This window comes from Varanus komodoensis, unplaced genomic scaffold (assembly GCF_004798865.1).
Source record: "Varanus komodoensis strain SLA01 unplaced genomic scaffold, ASM479886v1 scaffold20_1, whole genome shotgun sequence".
Classification (NCBI taxonomy): Eukaryota; Metazoa; Chordata; class Lepidosauria; order Squamata; family Varanidae; genus Varanus; species Varanus komodoensis.
Genome location: NW_025335587.1, coordinates 1,961,108 through 1,979,698, shown reverse-complemented (window position 1 = coordinate 1,979,698; position 18,591 = coordinate 1,961,108). Strand labels below are relative to the sequence as shown.

Sequence of the window (18,591 nt, the reverse complement as noted above, 5' to 3'; positions counted from 1 at the left end):
AAAAGTGTAAACACTTTTAAAGTAGAATCTGACTGAGTGGCCTCAGAGTGTTGCTAAATACAATTTAGCAGATAGGGAATCAAAACTGGTTTACTTTCTTAATTCAAAAGTGTTTCCAATGGTTACTTGCTCAGAATCTTTTCTTAATCTATTCAATGCATTCGTAATTACATTGCCAGGTTTGTTTCAAATCATCTTGTATTTGTTGTAGTCATTGGAGCCTCATTAGATAGCAAGGGCTGGATGCATTTTGGCTCTGTGGTAGAGTCATGATACGCTCCCATGAATTTTCCTTTGTATCTTGTATCTGGTGAGAATGGCACAAAAGTCTATTTTTTTCAATGAATGTGTTCTATTTTCATCTTCTTTCCTTTATCCTTCTATTTCTGTCTCTTTTTCTGTTTTCTTTGTCTGCTAGATTGCTTGCCAATAAAATGTAGCTCCAGCTTTCAAATGTAGACTGGCAGAAACTTACCTATAAGTGCAAGTTATTTTTGAAGCATAACTGGGAAGCCCAAAGCTTCTTATAGATAACCATTATGGCACTGTTAATGAGAAATATATGTTAAATCTATACAGAGAGATATATGCCACATCTAGAAGCAGGCTTGAATGTACTGTAAGGAGAGTATTGGAAATATTTCAGTAAATGCCTTTGGATGTTTGTAAAGGAGGGCTTTTTTAACAGGTTGCTTTAACACTTATTGTTAGCATTTTAAAATTATTATCTTTCCATTATAAAGAATTAACTTGAGAAATCTGTGTGAAATGTCTTTCACACTATAACTGATATTCTTGTACCTTTCCCTTGTGTCTTTTAGAGGGTCATTTTCAACATTGTCAACTTCAGTAAAACAAAAAGTCTCTACCGGGATGGAATGGCCCCAATGGTAAAATCTACAAGCAGGCCTAAATGGTAAGAGAAGATGTTTGTAGAGAAATTGCATGTTGGAACGACTATTCTGCATTTGATTAGACTTGAATAATCTTTGCTCTCTTTGCACGTACTTCAGTTGTTTTTCTGTTTGCCCTTTTATAACATAGATTTTAGCTTAAACTTGTGAGTGACACTATATGTCTGTAGTGGAGTCTAGAATGAGGAGAGCTTTCCCTCAGCAATTTTACATAGGATCCTACTGCATATTCAACTCAGGTAGATGCTTATCTAATAAAGGTTGGTGCAAACTTGCTCTGACTGACTGTCTCTCTGACCGTACATGCACGGGGACAGTTTTCCTGGTAAGTTTGGTACAACAGTTTGGCGAACACAGAGTTCTGTTTTAGACATGTCATAATAAGATAGAACAGATACATAAAATCAAATTGCTTGTATGCTTGGTTTTAGTTTACTTTTTGCAACCTTTGGAAAATATAAACATTTCAGTTTTGCTATTGAAACTTCAGAACTGAATTTGAATTTCAGTTATGATACACGACTATGCAGACCTCAATGCTTACTGAAGGATCAGGCCTTTCCCAGTACCAGTAACACAAAGAAACTTTTGCAAAGAGGTGTAAGTTTAAGCTCCCCATAGAACTGAGTGGAGAACCTTCCTAACTATTTCTAATAGAAAAGAAAGAAAGTTCTTTGGACACATGAAATGGAAGATGGTGAGCCATTGACAAAGTACCTGAAATAACAACCTGCATTCCTTCCGATGACCTGGAAAGAATTAAATAGAATTCATTTGTTGATTTAATTTCTATACTACCCAATATGCGAAGTTCTCTGGGTGGTAAACAGCATTTAATTAGTAGAATAGAACACACTGTACAGTAAAACAATAAAGCATCATTAAATTACATTTGGAACATTTAACTGGTTGACAACTAAAGCCAGTCTATACTTTTAGGCCACCTAAAAGCAGCCAGCAATAACCCTCATCCCCATGTGCTACTCGGACAAACTTAACGTGGCACCGAAAAGATAGTGAAGTTGGTACCACGCAGGCCTTGATAGGGAGATTCTTCCATAATTTGGAGGTTCTCACAGAGAAGGCTCTCCTCCTAGTTACCACCAGCTGAGCCTTCCTTGAAGGAAGCATTTAGAGGAAGCCCGCAGATGTTGAGTGTAGGGTCCAGGTACACTGCAGTTAGAAGAAGTATTCTGTCATATGGCAACAATGTAGCTGGGATCTAAGAATCTAACCAAAAAACAAATAAGCAGGCAAACTATATATATATATATATATATATATATATATATATATATATATATATTGCAATAAACCTATTGATAACAGAAACCTTTTTAAATCAAACTACATTATATTTTTTTACTTATTATTATTATTATTATTATTATTATTATTATTATTATAGCATTTCTATGCCGCCCCTTGCCGAAACCTCGGGGCAGCTTACAACACGATAAAATACAATGAAATACAATGGCACATAATAAATTACCATTAAATATAACAATACAAAAAATACATTGATTTACAAATACAAAATTAAAATTATCAGTATAAAATAAAAATATAGGAGGAGAAAGAGAAGGAAGAAGAAGTTGCCCAGGCCAGATCATATGTTTTAACAATTGAAATGATGTTTAAATAAAAAGGTCTTTACCTGGCGCCGAAAAACCAGTAACGACGGTGCCAGGCGGACCTCTTTGGGGAGTGAATTCCATAGGTTGGGCGCCACCGCAGAGAAAGCCCTCCTCCGGGTACTTACTCTCCTAATTTCTTTCATGGAGGGTTCCCGGAGAAGGGACTCTCCCGCAGATCTCAAAGGGCGGTCGGGCATATACGGACGTAAGCGCTCGTTCAGGTAGCCAGGACTCAAGCCGTTTAGGGCTTTATAGGTCATAATTAACACCTTGAATTGGGCCCGGGCTTCAATGGGAAGCCAGTGAAGCTGACGGAGGACTGGAGTCATGTGAGCATAACGCCCCGTCCCCGTCAGCAACCTGGCAGCTCTATTTTGCACCAATTGAAGTGTTCGGACTGTCTTCAGGGGAAGCCCCACGTAAAGCGCGTTACAGAAGTCTAGGCGGGAAGTCACCAGCGCGTGTGTCACCGTCGCCAGGCAGTCGTATTCCAGGTAGGGGCGCAGCTGATTAATCAGCCGAAGCTGAAGGAAGGCGTTCCTCGCTACCGCTGTCACCTGAGCTTCCAAAGAAAGCTCCGGGTCGAGGAGTACGCCTAAGCTGCGGACCTTATCCCTAAGAGGGAGTGTTGCACCATTCAGGACCAGGTCAAATCCACCCTCTCCGAAACCCGATCCGCCAACCAACAGGACCTCCGTCTTGTCTGGGTTGAGTTTCAGTTTATTGGCCCTCATCCATTCCCTTACCTCGGCCAAGCACCGGTTCAGCACAGCCACTGCCTCATCTGGGTTAGTGGAGAATGAGAGGTAAAGCTGGGTATCATCAGCGTATTGATGATTCCGCAGCCCACACCTCCTGATGACCTCTCCCAGCGGTTTCATATAGATGTTAAATAGCAGAGGGGATAGAATGGAGCCCTGTGGTACCCCATGGCATAGCTGCCATGACGTAGAGACATGGTCCCCCAGCACTACCTTCTGGAATCGACCGTCGAGATAGGAGCGGAACCACTGCAAAGCAGTGCCTCCAACCCCCAATCCCGCAAGTCTATCCAGAAGGATACCATGGTCGATGGTATCGAAAGCCGCCGAGAGGTCCAGGAGAACCAACAGGGATGTACTCCCCCTGTCCTTCTCCCTGCACAGGTCGTCGTACAGGGCGACCAAGGCAGATTCAGTACTGTACCCGGGTCTGAAGCCGGACTGAAAAGGATCCAGATAACCAGTTTCCTCCAAGAGTGCTTGGAGTTGTCCCGCCACCACTCGCTCCAGCACCTTGCCCAGAAACGGGATGTTGGCCACAGGTCTATAGTTAGTGGCCATCTCTGGATCCAGTGACGCTTTCTTCAGGACCGGTCGTATTACCGCCTCCTTTAAAGGGGCAGGCACTCGACCCTCCCTCAGAGAAGCGTTAACCACTTCCAAAATCCAGGTCCCAATCCCGTGCTTGGAGTTATTTATTAACCAAGACGGGCAAGGATCCAATAGGCAAGTGGTGGGACGTACTCTTCCAAGCACCTTGTCCACATCATTGGGCCGCAATAATTGAAATTCCTCCAGTAATTTTGGACCAGACGGTGGCATTGGCGACTCCTCAGAGACCTCTGATTCATTAGTGGAGTCCAGCTCGTGACGAATCTGAGCGATTTTCTCCCTGAAATGCCTGGCAAAGTCGTCACAGCGGGCCTTTGAGGGTGGCATCGGATCTTCCTTAGGACCCAGGCGAACCAGGCCTTGCACCACTCGAAAAAGCTCCGCCGGACGGCATTGTGAGGAGGCAATGGAAGCAGAAAAAAACTTCTTTTTCGCCGCCTTCACCGCCACAGCATAGGCCCGATAGTGGGCTCTCAAGTGTGTTCGGTCAGATTCATCCCGTGATTTCCTCCACCTACGCTCTAGCCGTCTCCCAACTCGCTTCATCGCCCGTAATTCAGGTGTATACCAAGGGGAAGAGCGGACTCTGCCCGGTGGGAGAGGACGCTTAGGAGCGATCGCGTCCACAGCCCTGGTCATCTCTCCGTTCCACAGTTCGACCAGAGCCTTGACAGGAGCACCAGTCTTGTCAGCCGGAAACTCCCCCAGGGCCCCCAGGAATCCATCAGGATCCATCCGGCTCCGGGGGCGGGCCCATACAATCGGGTCCGCACTCTTATAGAGGGAGAGGCCGCTCTCGAGCACAAACCTCACCAGGAGGTGATCTGACCATGACAGGGGAGTCAAACATAAGTTCTTCACCCTCAGGTCATCCTCTACCTGCCCCGTCGTGAATACCAGGTCCAGAGTGTGTCCACGTTCATGGGTAGGGCCAGTGACGTGTTGAGACAGGCCCATGGCCGTCATAGAGGCCATGAAGTCCTGAGCCGCCCCGGTCAGTCCAGACTCGGCATGGAGATTGAAGTCCCCCAGGACCAACATCCTGGGGGTCCTCAGCACCAGGTCCGAGACGGTCTCTGTCAGCTCAGATAGGGAGACTGCTGGGCAGAAAGGTGCACGGTACACCAATAGAATCCCCAATCTGTCTCGTTCGCCCAACACCAAGTAGAGGCACTCCAGCCCTGGTCTCAAAGGGACCGGAAGACCCGTGAGAGAGATGGAGGCTCTGTAAACCAACGCGACTCCCCCTCCCCTCCCTTCTGGGCGTGAACAGTGTTGAACCAGATACCCGGGCGGGCACAACTGGGAGAGGGCAACATCCCCTCCCTCTCCCGCCCAGGTCTCCGTTATGCAAGCCAGGTCGGCCCCCTCATCCACAATCAAGTCATGGATGAGGGAAGATTTATTATTGACCGACCTGGCATTGAGCAGCAGCACCGTCAGACCCGAGGGGTGGTTGACAAGGCTACCTGGCGCCCTCTGGTTGGGGGCAGGATCAGAAGGAGGGACAGGTGTCAGCCATCTGTCCATCCTTCTTCTACGTGGACACGTTAAGCCCCTGTTGTTGTAACGACCATTGCCCGTGACCACGCCAATAGCAGCCCCCGTGGGTTCCCCAGGATATATAAACGGCGACATGGTCAGGAATAACTCAAAGCACTAATTAAAGCAGGGTAAGATTATAAAGTAGGTCGGAGGAGGAGAAAAAAGAACGATAAAAAGAAAAAAAAAAAAGAAAAAGGGGATCCTTCCTCTTCCTGAGAATCAGCAGGGAAGCTGATTACTTAGCATTTGTAAAAAAAAACAAAACAAAATCACATGAGCAGTTACACAGCATTAGTATATCGGAGAAGCAGTATAACCTACACTTTGTTTGCATATCACGCGAAGTTTAAAACATTTTCTTGCACTGTTTTTGCAGTTGGTAATAGGATCAAACAATAGATTACAAAGTTTTTCACTGTCTACACATAGGACTTATTGTACTTTGTCTGCTTTATGGTATTTTATTTCCATTTCTTCTTTATTTTTCAACTTACTGAATTTTGCACTTTATTTTGAATTGCTATGTGAACTCAGTTGTCCTTCAAAGTTAATGCTTTCTCAAAGTTTACAGTAAAGTTCTTTAGTTAAAAAGTATATTAAAATACATATATTTAGAAAATATATGTATTTTAAGCATTATAAGGCAGAATGCATAGAGAAATCAGAAATACGATTGAAAAGATGGGATACAGATGGGATTCATGTGCTGCTATAAAGTCAGACTTTAGTGGAGGCAATAGCTGAAGTCTTTCTCTTAGAAGGCTGGCATGCAGGCCCCTTAATGTAGCACTAACTGCATAGGGCCATGGTTTCCTTCCGGCTGCCTAGTTGCATGTGTGGAGATTGCATGCACAGAAACATTGACCAGATCAACCTCCTGCCATCTATTGTTTCACTTTTGAAAATATAGGAAACGTTTATCTACAAGCTTTTAAGTGTCCAATGTTAAACTAACATTGCATGTTGCCTACTATCATAAACTGAATCATTCATTAAAAACATGAGCTACTGTGGGACGTCATCAAGAGCTGAAGAAGAAATATGGGGTGATAGGAATTGGTGAAAAAATTGTTTTGACAGGAAAAATGAGCACCAAAGGCAAATGCTAAAGACAATTCCATTTAGAAAAATGCCTTTATTCCTTTTATTCACACAGTATGTGTAGATTGTTTTGGATTTTTGTGTCACTTGTATCAGTCAGATCTCACAACATTAAATCACATCTCCTGCAAAGTAGCTCAGCATTATATCACATTAAGCTATCCTGGTTGCATTTCATGCCAGATAAGGCACAATGAAACAGGAGACATACTAATTTAAATCAATGAGATATGATATGAACTGGCAGGTAAAATTGATCAGAATGATTTGCTTGTTCATAACTGGTAAACTGAATTGGCAAAATCTCAAGCCTTTTTTCTTGCAATTACTATTGTTGATATGTTCCTGTTTTGCTTTTAGGAAATATTGGTGGGAGAGGAGCTCTGACTTGCCTATTTATTTGTGGATCACATTTACTAATGTGATACAAGAGACCTACATATACTGCCCTTGTTGACAATATGAGAAACCTTCCAACTCACTAGTAAAATACTTGATTTTTGAGATGCCTAGGAGAATTATTGGAGGAATAAGATGGGGTCTTACAGCACTTTCCCAAAACGGTTTTAAAAATAAAGATGTGGAGGGAGATCAGCCTTGAGCTTCCCTGCCAATCCCATGCTTCCTAAAGAAATTTACCCTTACAAAAGTATGGAGAAGTGATGAAAAAGAAGACATTATATAAATAGTTTCTTTAGTCCCTTACTTGTCTTTATTTTATTATAATAATTTTATTGTGATGAGTAGCCATAGATTCCATAAATAATTCCACAACATTCTAAAGTTAATAATTATACTTGTGTCAGAGATTCAGGCAATTTGGTTTACTCACTATTATGTTTGGTGCTCAGAATACAGGGAAAATTTTGAATAATTCCTACAGGTAGGCCTCCCATGCAATCAGAGACAGAGGCTTCCAATACTGCACAAGGGGGCTTCAATGGCAAGAGCTTGTGCAGAGGTTCACCCTACTCCTTTTTGGAATCTTCATCCTAAACAGGTCAAGAACTGTCACGTTAGCCAAACCAGGTTCACAAGTAAATCTAGAAAGAAGCCCACACATGCGAAGTTTTCAACAATGAAGTCTTCCCCTTTAGAATCACTATACTACAGAAAAGTAGTAGGCACCCAACCTATGGAATTCACTCCCCAAAGAGGTCCTCCTGGCACCATCGTTACTGGTTTTTCGGCGCCAGGTAAAGACCTTTTTATTTAAACATCATTTTAATTGTTAAAATATATGATCTGGCCAGGGCAATTTCTTCCTTCTCTTTTCTCCTCCTATATTCTTTATTTACTTATTTTATACTGTTAATTTTAATTTTATATTATTGTATCTCAGTGTATTTTTGTATTTTTGTATTTAAGTGGTAATTTATTATGTTCTATTGTATTTGAATGTATCTTATTGTGTTGTAAGCCGCCCCGAGGCTTCGGCAAGGGGCGCCATAGAAATGTTATAATAATAATAATAATAATAATAATAATAATAATATGGCATAGAAAATTCTTTGAAAGCACTGAATAAGATAAGTCCACACTTATCCTGACATTATAGAGACTGACTAGTCCCAGACCCTTCCAGACCACTTTGAACAGATTCTGTCTATAGTGTATAAAGTGCACTGTAGTGTTTGAGCTGAGCAACAAGAGCAAAGCTCAAATTGAATAGGAAAGCTTATATTCCTTCCCATCCAACAAAATCCAGTGGACAGTGTGAGTGAGTGGAATCAGTTAAGAGCCTGAGAGCATTTCACTGCTTAGGTCAGGAGCAGGCAACTTTTAACTATTCTGATATTTGTTTCTAGCTACAGTGCCCATCAGGCTGGCTATATTTCCTGGGACTGGTGGGAGCTATAGGCTAAATATCTAGAAGGCTGTAAGTTGCTCATACCTGGCCTAACTAAACTCCACAACTGTGTGGCTCAGCACATAAAGTAGGTGCACACAGATCCAGTTTGGCGGTCAGCCACTCCTGAGAAAAGGGTTGGATTGCAACAGGAGAAATAAGCATTCTTGAGCATGATCAGAAGTAGCCTTTATTACCATGATAGGAATGAGAATAGTAATTTCCAGTACCTCATTAGCCCAATTCATTTAACTAGGATTTGTTCAAAGCTGCAGCTTCATTCATTAAAGGATGTTAGATGATAAAGGATATTCCTTTAAGGATAAAGAATATAAAGGATTAGGGATATTCCTAAACTTGCTTTGACATGCATAAGGCATACAAATGACTGAATGAATGACCTCATCAGGCATTTTTCTATACCATCAGTCCTTCTTATTACAAAGATAACCTTTCTTGGGAAAGAGGGACTACTGAAAATGTTGGTTGGTAGTGAACATATTGTGAGCTAGGCCTAAATTCTGAAGAAATTCTGAAGTTGGGGCTAATCCAGGAGTGGTGGACTTTTTATAGCTCTTGTGAAGTGCATTGCATCTATGGTTGTTGCCGGACTGGCAAGGGCAAAATGTTTAAATTATCCATTTTAAGCTTGCTCAGAAGGAAGTAGGACAAGTCTGTGTGTGTCTACTCAGGTATAAGCAGTATTGAATTAATAAGCAGCACTTTCAAGTAGCATCCCAAATATGAAGCCTCTGTATATATACGTAAAAATAAGCATGAGCAGCATGTCTTCTCAGGAGCAAACAGGACAAGGTTTAGAAGAAAGCAGGTCATTTTCTCCATATTGCAGCCATTGCTTTCAAATTTTATCCAACTCTCCTTTACTTTCCCCCCTTTGGTTCATTTTGTTGTTATCCCTTAATTTCATAAGTATTCTTTCTTCCAAACCTTTACTGTTATAGCATAATCCATAATAAGATGAACTTTTAATGCATTTCAGACACATATTTTACTATTACCCTGATTCCCCAGGGTTTTGCAACTTTTTGAAAGTGAAACTGAAAAGTGACTTGTTCAGTAGGCAGCAGATTTTTTAAATGATGAAGTGAGCAAACACTCTCTTTGGATAGAAAGTAGCTATAACTCTTGATTATTCAGCAAGAGCATTGCCTCACTGGGGACATTAGTTTTCAAATTGCACTAATCTTTTAAAAGTAACAACCAGCCACTCATCACCTTAGGTATTCCGGCAGAGATCCAGTGCAAAACTCTAATTAGTATTTATAGAACAGCAGCTCCTCCCTGTAGAATAATAGCTGAAGCTGGCAAATATCTATTTGACACCTGTTAAGACTTCAGTCATTCTCTATTCTAAATGAGGAAAAAATGCTAAATGAAGTCCTGATAATTCAGATGTGAATGATAACAAATAACCTGTATCTGGAATGGGTAATCAGCTAGTGCGATTCTTATTCTGTTCATGTGATCTAATAGATCAGCATGTCTAATCTAGCCTGGCATCAGTCCATGGGCCAGCAAGGAACTCCTAGTTGACTGCAGTTGTCAAAAAGCAGGTGAGCCCAGTTTGCTGCAACTTTTTATGGAAACTGTGCAAGAATCAGACTTTCTTTGTGATTCAGAAGCAGCATGTGAAACATCCTTTTTCATATGGCTGCCAGTCCCATTGTGAAATAGAAGATCATTCCAGAGGCACAGTCAAAATGATAGAGAGTAGAAGATAAAATTGTGTTTTACAAGAAATATTCTGTGCTTCCTATCAGGGCTAGGCTTTTTCCTTTTTTGTTCCCACTCTTCCAACACAAAGAGCACTCATAAGAAAGCTGCTGCTTGTATGAGGGTAAATGAAAAATGTACTTGTTGTATCTCCAGGCCATTTGAGTAAATCTTCCCAGGGAGGAGCTTTTTGCATCTTGCCTCTTCCAGTGCTTTTCAGCAATGAGATAACCAGGAAGGGAATTGCCATAAGGATGTGGTGCCATTTCTTTGCTCAGGATATGGGACCAGCAGTGTAGTGGAACTAGGGCTCAGAAATACCTCAAAGCAGAACATTTTTGTGAGCAGGATTGCTGATGTCATCAGCGGCCCCTTTCAGAATTCCACATTTCACTGAGTTTGCCTGAAATTGTCATAGTATCTGAGGGAAAATGCATTTTTATCTCCAACAAAATCTCCTGTTGTAGGGAGGGAGAGACTGTGTAAAATTCATTCTGTCTGCAGATGTTCCATTGTCTGCTCATCTTGCACAAATATGTTTCAGCACCACTGAAAATGTGGAGATTCCTTCAAAATATGCAAATCTCACATGTACATTTTTGTGCTTTAGCCTATGTGTCAAAATGTGCATTTTTAATTAGTTTTTAATTTATTTCTTATTTCTTGATGACTTTATTTGCATAAAATTATGTAAAGTTTTTTTAAAAAACTAGTCTGCTAGTCTGTGGAAGTCCATTCAGTCTGGAAAAGCTGGTCTGCTGTACAACCATATGTCAGATTCATAAAATTTCATACCTGCTTGAGTCTTGTTGCACATTGCTCCAATCCCCTTACCCTGTTGTAATGCAAAATAGTTTGGGGTGGGCTGGCCTTGAATGTGGATTTCAGAGCTACTAGCTTCACAAAACCAAAAATAAAAGTGGAGATGAAAATTTCTAGAATTTGCTTTTTGAGATTAGGAATATGTGATGAATTCATTTTGTGGAGTGAGAATCTGTTAGATTCCCTGAACTCCAGCCTTTTTTCTTGGGACTGAGCCTGCCTTCCTGTCAAGTGCACTGAGCATTTGAATGGTGCTTGCCAGTAATCAAGCCCTGCATGACCGCTGCATGCAATCAGCATCTTTCTTCCGAAATCATGTATTTCTTTCAATACATGATTTGAAGCCTCTGTTTTTACTTTCTATGACATGGAAGGAGGTTGCTGGTTGTGCAACTAGAGTTCCATGAGTGATCATGGACTTCCTCTCAGCTTGCTTTCCAAAAGCATGAGAGGAAGCCTGAAAACTGAAGAGATTCAGATTCCACGTAAAATGTCTCAACCATATTTGAGCTTAAATACTTGGATTCTCTTTGGGCATGTCTGTAGGGACTGTCATGATGTGTGTTTGCACTTCAAAACTTATCACTACATCACAGCATGGGACCCTGGGGACAGGAGATTCTTCTTCTATTACTTGAGGGTGGGCTAATTGAAGTACCTTGTGTTCCCTTCAACACACACTTGTTTGACATGACTTTTTATGTGTATAAGGTATCCTGGTGTTACATATCGTGGCACAAGTTTTTTTGTAAGAATTCATAATAACACATAGTCACACGAAACACTAAACACAAATTGTTTCATTTTCAGTTTGGGTATACATTATGGATACTTGATACCGCTAACTGACCTACTCATGTATCTTGCACTCATTTATATTCTCGAAATGAATCTAAATAACTTAATACTGCATTGTATGTATATATTTATGACTTTAATATTTTTTCATAAACTCTTTCAAGCAAAACTTACTGTTAAGCGGTACTTAGATGAATTGATTATGACTGTGCCTTCCTCGGCTGTAACTTCCTGGAACTGGATAAAAATTTCCATAGTGGTCCCTGCAATTACAGAAGGCCTACTAGGATGATCTCTACCTTGGGGATGGTGGGGAAAGGGGCCATCTGGCACACCCAAATGAAATCTGTGGGCTACAAGTAACAGCCTGCTGGTTGTTGGAAATAAGGCACTGGTGGAAGCTACCATCACACCATTGGCGTAAATAAGAGAGTGGAGGAAGACCTTGTTATTTGACTTGTGACCCACAGTTCCTAGAGACAGACTGTCCTGCATTAATTTGTCAGTGGTGATAGCTGACAACATTTAAAACAACTCTAGCAGCATGAAAAGAGACAATTTATAACTCTCTGTTCATACTGTTGCAAAACATAATGTCAGGTTGCAGGCTTCTTTGGCCCTGGTAAAATTGTCAATGGGGTTTCTCATTTTTACTTCATTCATCAAAATGGCTGTTCAATGAGGTCTTTCTAGTCAAGCCTTATGTTGGCATCTATTGCATTTGCAACAGAATTCTAGAATCTGCTATAGTAATTCTCCCTGTAGTGGTTTGGGTGCTGGAGAGTTTCCTGTGGAGGAACTTAAATGTTAATTTATATAGATGTCAGTAAACTTGTTTTCCCTTCACATCAGGAGGCTTACTGTTTGCATTTTATTTGATAGATTTATAGAAAAGCAATGCAAATATAAAAGGCTGCATCTCTTCATGTTTTATTGATCAGGAGAAGGCAGAACTGTTTTGGCAGCATTTGAATTCTGATTAGTTATAACTTGTTTCAAAGTTACTTTTATGTATATGGGAAACATCTGGAATTGGCACACACACACACACACAATATCACTAAATCTTATGAGGGGGGGCTGAGCCTGGGGCTGGACCTGTCCTCCTCCTGAGATTTTCCTGGGACTTTGTACCCTCTAATCTTCAGTTTTCAATACTACGAATTGTAGTGGTGAAAAAGAAAGCTGCCAGAAACAAATACTGGTTCCTGTGCTTGGAGCGTATCGTATGGCAAGAGAGATTCAGGAAATATGCCACCCTTGAGCTCTGGGAACGTCATGGTAACTAGCTATGGGCAGATATTGGAGTAAAGACTCACCTTTGTTAGGAATGCATAACCATTTCATTGCTCATACAGATTTTGCGCATGTGCTTATCAAATATTCAGAAAAGCAGGAGGGTGCATTTGTTGCAAATTGTCACAAAGGCTGGAAGACAGTTGCACTGTATTAGATGTGGTTGCCTGGATTTTACCCCCAAGTTCTGCAAATAATTTTAGCATTGTGAAAATAAAATTACTGCCCTACAGGCATAATCATTGCACATTATTCACCAATCTGTAAATCTCAGTGCTGAGCCAGAAACACTCTCATGAGTTCTTTGGTTGGCTTTGCAGACCACAAAAATGGCAATCAGCATTTTACTCAACCAGGACAGCATGCTGAACATGAATCTACCTGTTTATATATTTTATATCAAACTCTTGGTGCTGGATGTTACTATTTCTTTCTAAAGCTGAATTAGTTTATTTTTTGCTATGACCTGAAGAACCTTAGTAAATAACTGTACACAAAAACTAATAAAATCTGCTATAACACCTGAACTTCTAGCTTAAAGAGGAAAAAGGACGTCCTTACCCTTTGTTGCCCCTTTTTGCCATGAGCTCTCATGATGATCTCCTTTCTGTTATTCTGCTTTGTTAATGTCATTTTGCCCCTTAGGAGGTGCTAGGTAGGTACTTTGTATAAATGCACACACATACATGTGCATACCTGGGGGAACAGTTAATATACCTTTATTCTTCTGCTGAAGGGGAATTGTGTGTGTTGCTGATGCAGCGGTGGCTGCTTGTTGTTTGCTCTGTTCCTTACTTTCCTAAGAGCTACCCTTTATTAGTGCTGCCAAACTGTCTAAGCCCTGCCTTTACTGAAAGATATATTGATCTCTGTGAATGCTTCTGTATGGAGGTATTTTATACCTACTTCAGAAAGGATTCCATACTTTCTTTCTTTAACTGGTTGGGATTCTCTAGTGCTTGAAGGATGTGCTGAAGAATGCAGGTCTAATTATGTCCTCTCTTTTGGAGAGAGGGGATGGATTTCTTTTTGAGAATGGGATCCAATTCCATTGTAATACAGAACATACTTAATGTACTATGCAGTTTGGGTCTGTAACTAGAAATGGTTGTTGCAGACATGCTCTGATATACTTAGCATCAATGCATACAAAAATGCTGACATTGAGGTAGAGATTGCAAGAACCTGTGTTTTGGATTGGGCTTGGCAATTGCAAGAAAAAGTGGAAAATGTTTGAACACAAAACAAAAAGCAAAGCGAGACATTTTTTCTTCACCTAATGCCAGACTTTTGAATTTTCTTGAAGTTGCTGATTTGTCTTGAGCTCCATATACCATTCTTCTCTGAGCACTAAAGTCACATAATTGAGCAGTTACCTTCTCATCTTTCTGTTCTTCACCCTGACCACTGCTCCAGCCAGTGAAGCTGCAGTAATTGGAAGGGAAGTCTTAGTGCTCTTCTGCTCCTCAAGGCATGAAATGTTGCTGGGGCTGAATGCACTGTAAGTTCTGGCAGACATTTAATACTGGTCAGACACTGGACCTGTGGGGTTGGAAGTAAAAACTACATAGATCAAGATTTATTTCACATACACACTAGCAGCAGTTCAGGTGCTGAGAAGGAGGGAAAGAGACTGAGGGAGAAAAGACTGAGTTTTCATCTCTCCAAGTCAGCCAATACTGCTGGAATAGAAGCACAGCAAGGTGGTTGAGTGTCTGTGGAACAGGAGGGAGGACTGAACTTGAAGAAAAAAGAAAAAAAAAACATTCAAAGGCTATAATGTTTGCATTCATGTTGAGTACTTATTACAAGCTTGAAATTTATGAGCTATATTGCATTTGCTTCACCTCCTTCCCAAACTCATTAAAACATAATTCTTAAAACTAGGTATTCATATAATTAGCATTTGGGGACAGAAGGGATTTTGCTCCAACAAATATGAGGGATTCATAAAAGCATCACTGCCAAGTTTCTGGGATGACTGATATTTGTTGGCAAAAGTTACTTCCTCTAATATTGAAGTGGAAGAAAGTAATAGGAATTTAAAAAATGTAGAAGTCCTTTATCATATTTGTCTCATGTCATCTGGCACAATCCAGTTAAAATTAAGCACATCATAGCAGAAATTTAAGCATGTAGTTATACTGTATGTAGCTGAATCATGTCCATATATTCTACTTTAAGAGAATGATAAATGCTTTTATGTGGAGGAAAAGGAAAATCATCTGTTTCTGATAATGGAAATGTAGATAAACCTAATAGAATGGGATGGCAAATGGTTATCTTTTCCTGTGGTCCTTCAACATTTTTGTATGGATCACTATTGTAGTTTGCTTTTGGAGATCAATCTTGCTTTGGAAGAGAGGGAAGGGGGAGCAGGTGTGAGACCCAGACCTTAATACAGTGGGGAGGTGTTGGGAGAAACAAGCTGCTAAATTACAGGGCTTCCCTGTTTGCACCATCTTGCCTTTAAGCAGTGAGAGCCATCCTGCGGGTGGAGCCAGAAGTTTTACTGAAAGGAAGGACTGAGGCAAAGTTTCCACTTTGGTTTCAACTCTTTATTTGAGCAGAGGCTTCTCTTTTCAGTTTTGGTATTTAAAAGCTCAAACTATTCTGTCATCTATGGAATCTATAAGAACTGCATTTTCAAAGGATACTCTTGGGGAATTACTGAAAGTTCACTAACTGAAAATGCAGCAGTTCTACCAATAGCCTCTAGGTCATAATTTAAGAATTACTCACTGTCTAGGTCACCTGAAGTAGGAGCAAAGCTTTAGCTAAAAATCTATGGTAAATGTGTATCTAGAAATGTTTGAGAAACCTACAATTAAGCAATTCCACTATTTTCTTGGGAAGTTTATACCACCTGCTCAGCTGCTGCTAAGGTCAGAATCATTCACTTTATTTCAGATGTTCAGCATGCACACACTAATCCTGGTCAGAACATCACCACTTACGGTCAGTAGGGAAGTATCAGTAGACTTGGAAGGAAGCTTAAATTTATAGAAATAGAATATGCCCCTGTGAAGTCCCACCCTTTTGTTCCTGCCCCACCACTTTCTTTCTGCCACTAAATTTGTTGGTCTATCCGCTTTTGTGTATTAAAGGATGAAATACCCTTCCTCAGGCTATACTATAGGGAATAAAAGCATTAAAATAAAATATATGGTTATTTTTTGCCTTTAGTCTCACCCACTACTGGAATTCAGCCCTCATAAATGTTCTGCACTTCTGTCCTAGAGCTAAGGAACCCATGATCAAGGAAAGTCATTTCAGAGCTGTTTGGTTCTAATAAATTTTGACACTGTGGAATATGCAGCATGCATATCTGTGATACAAATGAGTATGAAAACATGTGGTGGTATGAATGAAGACTAATGTGTTTACATGTGGATTTATATGTGAATACTGTTCATGTGTGAATATTCATATGTACATATGCACTATTGCAAACAAAAATGTCCTGGAGATACAGTTCTCAAAAGGAATATTCATGTATGCAAGTTGTATGTGTGTATGTAATGATTTTGATGAGTAGGTTAAATTTGCTAGTATATGTGATTTGGACCTTCTGAGTGGACATAAATAAATAAGCATTCTGGTGTTTCTCACAACTGATTACTATAATCACTGACATTACTATATTTCTGTAGGGATTCCAGAATGGATATAACTATCTAGGAACAAGATGTTGTAATAATCTAAAATCTGCATTTCATCTAACTCTGCCTTACACTTGGGCCATCTCATTGTTCCAAGGCTTCATCCCATTGACTAGTTGAATAAGGTAGATTCAGTTCATGTAACAGGGAGGGTGGGTAGTTAGCCTGGCTCCTAGTAGACTTCAAAATATTGTTACTATAAACTAAGAAAACCAGACCTGACAGAAGCTAGTCTGCTGGGTTATAGCTATGCAGACTCCCTTGTGTTCTTTATCCTTTCATCTGCAGGGGTGAAAGTCTTCATCACTGGATGTTATGGCAGTGTGTACTTGTGTATATACGCGTGGAAGACTGCCACAGCTTTCTCTCAGGGTGACATTGGCAATGGCAGTCTCATGTCCTCTGTAGATTTCTGTCTAAACATGAAGATATGGTGTCATATACACATTGTAGTCTGCCACTTTGTCATGATCTGGGCAGTTCTGGCGCTGTGTCTGGTGGCTAGAGTTGAGCTCAGGCCCTGTTGGAGTGCTCAGCCTCCTAATGAGCACCCACTAGGAGGCTGGGGGAAGAGAAGCAAACTCTTCCCTGCAGTGGCTCCCTCAGCAACAAAGATTTTCTTGCTGGCTGTTGCTCCTGCATTGTGCCTGACCCTTGCCTGATCCAATTCCAGTGCTGCCTCACTGGGTCCTGCTGTACTGTCTCTCACCTTGCTTTGTTGCATCCAGGGCCACCCCCTGAATTCTGCCTGGTTTACCCTGGCTCTGTTACTTGTCCTGTCCTGATTGTGACCGTGCTCCCTGCTCTGTTTGCCTTGCCCATTCTGGGTGCTTGGCTTGGCTGCAACCATGTCCTCATCTTGCTTGTCCTGGTTCCCAACTGGTGTGCTTCTTGACTATATTCCTGCCTTGGACAGAACAGTCTGGATAACATTTTGACTCCACCCTGCCTTGACTCCATTCACCTTGGTCTTCTTGCCTCTGCTAAGACATACACTGTCTATGGCGCAGGCCTGACCAACTTTACTCATGAGACATAGAAGAAATTCAGCAGAATTTGGCAGATTCAGAAGCCCATCACAAAGAATATTTTATATCTAGTATGTTTATATTATATGCATATTACATTGATACGATTTTTCAGTCTTTCTCTCAGAGAAAGAATTACAGAATTACATAATGGACCTATTCAGTCATGGCACCCTTATTGGGGGAGGCTTTCCTAAACAGATTTGCTACCAGCGTTGTTTTATTTTTGATGCTAGTGACTTCTGTTTTGCCATCCTTAGTTGGGGTATAATATGGAACTATTCTGTTATTGCTGTTATTATTGTTGTTATCCACTGGTTATCATGCTGTTATTTTCCTTGGATTCTGTTTTTATTGTTTGCTTTTATTCTGATAATATTTCTATATGTTTAAAACTTATTATTTATTTATAAATGTATCTCTAATTTCTTTTCAAAAAGATACTCTGAGTGGCTTAGAACAACAAAATAGAGTAAAACCAGATCTACACAATGCAATTAACCACCATGAAAAAAACCCAATGATATAATTAAACAACAACAAAAGCAAAATCATCCCAAACAATGATTGATAAACTCAAATGAGAGCAAATGCTGCGTAGTGGTAAAAGTGTTGCGGTGGGTACTTAGGAGATCAGAGTTCAAGTCTCTACATGGTCACAAGGCTTACTTGGTGACTTTGGACCGTCAGTAGTTCTCAGCCTAACCTACCACACAGGTTTATTGTGAGAATAATAAGGAGAGGAGAATCATATATGCTTCCTTGGGTTCCTTTCAAGGGGAAAATGGTGGGAAATGAATGCAATAAATTCATGACTGAAATGATGATG

General features: G+C 40.7%; 1 protein-coding gene across 1 annotated transcript in view; it reads left to right on the top strand.

The window, feature by feature from the left end:
* The window catches only part of AGBL4 (AGBL carboxypeptidase 4), a 933,972-nt gene that overhangs the window by 199,252 nt on the left and 716,129 nt on the right, over positions 1-18,591 (top strand). Inside the window, exon 4 of the mRNA XM_044430335.1 lies at positions 822-916. Coding sequence (XP_044286270.1) covers positions 822-916 — 95 coding nt within the window. The remainder of the gene's footprint in view (positions 1-821; positions 917-18,591) is intronic.